Consider the following 4,896-nt stretch of genomic DNA (forward strand, 5'->3'; position numbering starts at 1 on the left):
TTTTGAGTGTTTGAATGGTACATTCAGACTGACTGTCAATATGAGGATGATAGGCAGTGTTGAAGTAAAATCCTAAACCAAGTGCTTCTTGAACATTGTCCCAGAAATGGGAGGTGAATTGAGAATCTCTGTCTGATACAATGGGTGAGGGAACGTCGTGGAGTCAACAATCTCCCCGACGTATAGGCGAGCTAACATGCTGGTGGAATCTGTTGTTCTAATTGGTAGAAAATGGGTGATCTTGGTAAACCTATCAGTAATAACCCATATTAAGTTGTGACCATAACAGGTTCTGGGTAAACTAGTGACAAAGTCCATGGTCACATGCTCCCACTTCCATTCCAGAATAGGGACACTTTGTAATAAATCATTGTGTCTTTGGTGTTCAGCCTTAACTCACTGGCAAGTAAGGCATTGAGAGACATAATCAACAATGTCTCTCTTCATTCCATACCACCAATATTGACGTCCCAGTACATCTTGGTACTTTTATGGTGGATGGATAATTTGGAGGCATGGGCAACCTTGAAAACATCCATCTTGACAGCTGCAAGGACCTAAATACGATCCCCAAATTTGCACAATCCATCATCTATGAGCCTAAAATTAGGAAATTCAGAAGTAAACTTCCTTAGATTTTTTGTTATCTCTGGGTCGATGGATTGAGGTTCCCAAGTCTTCATATAAAGATTAAGTGAAGCTCGAATTTGAGAGAGGGAGGCACCACTGCCATAATGGTTAAGGTGAAGTGCCTGTATTACATAAACTAGCTTCCAATTGGAGGTCATTTTCTAGGCCAACAAAGTAGACTCCTTCCAGCTCAGAGCATTAGCAACCACATTACCACTACCGGGATGGTAGATGATCTTGTAGTCATAATCCTTCAGGAGGTCCATCCAACGTCTCTATCTCATGTTCAGTTCTCTATGCAAAAATATGTACTTCAAACTTTTATGGTTAGTATAGATTTTAAATATTTGAGCATACAAATAATGACACCATATCTTTAAGGCAAAGACTATGGCCGCCAACTCCAGGGCATGAGTAGGGTAGTTACGCTCATGGAGCTTCAATTTTTTGGATCCATAAGTGACACTGCTACATTAAAACACATCGTAAACCCATATGAGATGCATCACAGTAAACCTAAAATCTTTCAGTGTTGTTTGGAAGGATCAACACTGGAGCAAGGGTGAGACGATACTTCAACTCAATAAAACTTTTTTCACATCGTAATCCTAAAAAAAGGTACACCATTCTTGGTGAGACGGGTCAATGGAGTTGTAATCTTGGAGAACTCATCGATGAATCGCCGATAATAACTTGCTAAACCAAGAAAGCTACGTACCTTAGTAACATCTGTTTGTGGGTTCTAATTTATTACTGTTTCAACTTTGAATGGATCCACAGAAACTCCTTTCTCAGAAATTACATGACCAAGGAAGGAGACTCGATCCAACCATAAAGAGCATTTGTTAAACTTAGCATACAAATAATTTTGGTAGAGGGTTTTCAATACCCGAGACAAGTACGGTACATGTTTTTTATGCTTGTTAGAATACACCAGGATGTCATTAATGAACACAATGACATATTGATCTCGTGCATGCCAAAAAACCCTGTTCATAAGATCCATGAAAGCAGCAAGGACATTAGTTAGTCCAAAAAGCATAATCTTGAACTCATACTAACTGTATCAGCATCGAAAGGCTGTGTTTAGGATGTCTTCTTCCTTTACTCTCAACTGGTAGTACCCCAATCTAAGATTGATCTTCGAAAAAACTGTAGCAACTTACAATTGATCGAAGAGATCATCAATACGAGATAAAATATACTTACTTTTCACCATTACTCAGGTGATCTCTATGTAGTCTATATACAATCAGAGGGAACCATCCTTCTTCTTTACAAATAACACCTGGGCACTCCAAGGAGAATGATTGGGGTGAATAAATCTCTGCCCAAAGAGCTCGGAGAGCTAGTGTTCAAGTCAGTGAGTTCAATGCAATTCATACGATAAGAAGACTTTGAGATAGGTTATGTTCCAGGAAATAGGTTGATAAAAATTTTTATTTCCCATGGGGAGGCAAACTAGGTAGTTTGTGAAATTCCAAAGCTAATTAAGGAATGTGGGTATCATATACAAAAATAGATTACGAGTGCATGATAAAATTTTACACAGTGGAGCAAATTAATACAAATCCCTTGCAAATATATGAATTCTAATGACACATATATAACTGAGCCCAGAAGTGGCGGTAAAATACAATGTTAAAATATAAAAGAAGGCTACTTCTATCATTATACTATTGGACTCGTTAGAGTGCGGGGACAATCATACAATCAAGTTTTGCAGATCCATGGGATCCTCATAAACTTCAATGGATAGGTCAGCTGACAGTTCCTCATTCTGTTCTTCATCTTGGGGGGGAGGGGGGATATGGAAAGAGTGAGTTTCATATGCTTAGTAAGTAAAACAGTATTTAAATAACATCATAAGTTTTTAAAGGTGAATTATTTTAATAGAAACACTTACCATTTGGTTACTTCATAGACCTATCTTACCTTATGAAAATAATTTATAGAGAAAACATCACATTAATATAATTAACACAAATACACAACATACTAGAAAATAGAGAAAATCAAATAAACCATGAAATGCTTAAATTTTCATGTCATGTTTCACGAAGTCATTACGACTTCCATCTTTGAAGGTAGATATAGATTTTTGACTACCCATATGGAATGACCAGATCAGATACAGATAACAGTAATTTGCTTAGGCACATTTTCGGCTTGCCAAACCATGGTATGATCTATGACCAAGGTCGTACCCACCATAGTGGTCCTATTAAATATTTAATGGTCATGATAGTACTTAGCCAAAGGTGACCCCTAATAGATATTCGCGTCACGATTTCGTTAGAGGGTACGCCGTCATCTATAGAGGCGGTCCTCTTATGTCTTTCTAAACCAAATGGGGGAAGAGGAAAACAAATACCCCAGATGGGGATAGGGGAACAAATACCCCTCAGAGATAAAAAAATCTAACGAGACACCTAATGCATTATGCATGTCATCAAAGATACATACTTCAGACCATTCATGCTTCATTCCACATTTTTTTTCTTTTTTTCTTGTTCTTTTATTTTTATTTTTTAGTTACGCTTACCGGTTTCATATTATTATAGTTACATGCAAATCATCAAGTGTCTATCACACACATAGCATGCTTGAAATCGAGAACAATTCAACTTATAAAGCCTACAAAACACAAAGCATACAAAACGGGCACAATCAAAGAATTATCAATTTAATCTTTTCTTTTTGTCTAAAAATACCCTTTAAGATGTTTAAAGAAAAACTAAATTCCTTACCAAAACCTTGATAATTTCTTCCACACCATTTTTCTTTTCTTCCTCTCCTTCTCTCTCTATATCACTTTCTCTCTCTCTCTCTAATTCTTGAAAGATCGAAGAATTGAAAGTGTGGAGAAAATGGGAGCTGTTGGATTTGTGCCAAGTGGCAAAATTCAATGAAGAGAGAGAGAGAGAAAAAGATGCTCGACATGAAAAAGGAAGGAGGAAGACCTCCTCCATCGGATACAGCACCAGGAGCGGCGATATGCTACTTGAGGGGGGTGGCAGCATACCACGTGAGGCAGTAGTGGCCTCACCCGCTCGACGCTCTACAGGGGTAGCCTATAGGTCGCATGGGCTCGCCTGCTGCGTGGGCCCTAAGTACACAGTGGCCTATCTTCATAGGCTTGCTGCGTGGACAATGCAAGCACAGTGTGCATAGCTGGTCCATGCACGAAGTGACACACAGAAAGCCTGTCTGTGCGCAAAAAGGCAAGCGCAGGATTGACCCCATGCTGCGCGGGCGGATGGGACGCTTTTCGTTTTTCTAAAAATTGTTTATTTTTTTATTTTATTTTAAAAAAAATGAAAATTAAATAATTAAATCAAAATAGATATAGATAAAATAAAAATCGATAAAATTTATAAATCACAAAAATAAATTACGAAATAGAATAAATAAGTTTAGTATGGCTGTTAGGCCCGAATAAATAGAGTTTTTCAAATACAAATTAAGTATAGTTGTGAGTGGGGTGTTACATCCCCCCACCTTAGAAAATTGGGTCCCTAAATTTGTCTTGAATAAGTCCAAAAACTTTTCCCTCATCTCGCTTTTCAACTCCCACGTTGCTTCTTTTGGGGTATGATGCTGCCACTGCACCTTCATCATGGGAATTGTATTGTTGTGCAAGACTTTATCGGTCCATCCAAGAATCTCCATGGGGATCTCCTCACATGTCATATCAACTTGTATCTGCATTTCATTATGAGGAATGATATGAGAAGGGTCAGGGTGGTACCTTTTGAGCATCGAGACGTAAAAAACATCATGCAAACCTGTAATCTCTTGGGATAGAGTAAAGTGGTAAACCACAGGTCCAATGCGTTCAATGATCTGAAAAGGTCCTACATAATGTGGGCTTAACTTCCCTCTTTTCCCAAACCGCATCTTTCCCTTGTAGGAAAAGCTTTGAGGAAAACCTGGTCTCTAATGGCGAATTTCGGGGGTCGTCTATGATTACCTGCGTAAATCTTCTGCTGGCTCTGGGTGGTAGCTAAGTTCTTACGAATGATTGTGACCTTCTCAATAGTCTCTTTGATGGAGTTTGGCCCCAAATGATGCTATTTTCTGACTTCGTTCCAACAAGTGGGAGAACGACAACAACTACCGTACAAGGCTTCATACAAAGTCATGCCGATGCTAGAATGATAACTGTTATTATAAGTAAATTCACATAGGAACTGATATTCATACCAGTTATCACTAAAGTCAAGGATGTAAGAACATAACATGTCTTCTAATGTCTGGATCGTA

General features: G+C 38.4%; 1 protein-coding gene across 1 annotated transcript; it reads right to left on the bottom strand.

Annotated features, from left to right (window-relative positions):
* Positions 1 to 443: 443 nt before the first annotated feature.
* LOC148255895 (uncharacterized) lies at positions 444 to 4,530 on the bottom strand. Its single transcript, XM_088220516.1, has 2 exons — positions 4,132 to 4,530; positions 444 to 557 (listed from the first exon to the last, which is right to left on the bottom strand). Exons 1-2 carry the CDS (start codon positions 4,528 to 4,530, stop codon positions 444 to 446), a joined length of 513 nt encoding a protein of 170 aa, XP_088076642.1.
* Between the last annotated feature and the right edge of the window lie 366 nt (positions 4,531 to 4,896).

Source organism: Carica papaya, chromosome 5 (assembly GCF_054855325.1).
Source record: "Carica papaya isolate Zhongbai chromosome 5, ASM5485532v1, whole genome shotgun sequence".
Classification (NCBI taxonomy): Eukaryota; Viridiplantae; Streptophyta; class Magnoliopsida; order Brassicales; family Caricaceae; genus Carica; species Carica papaya.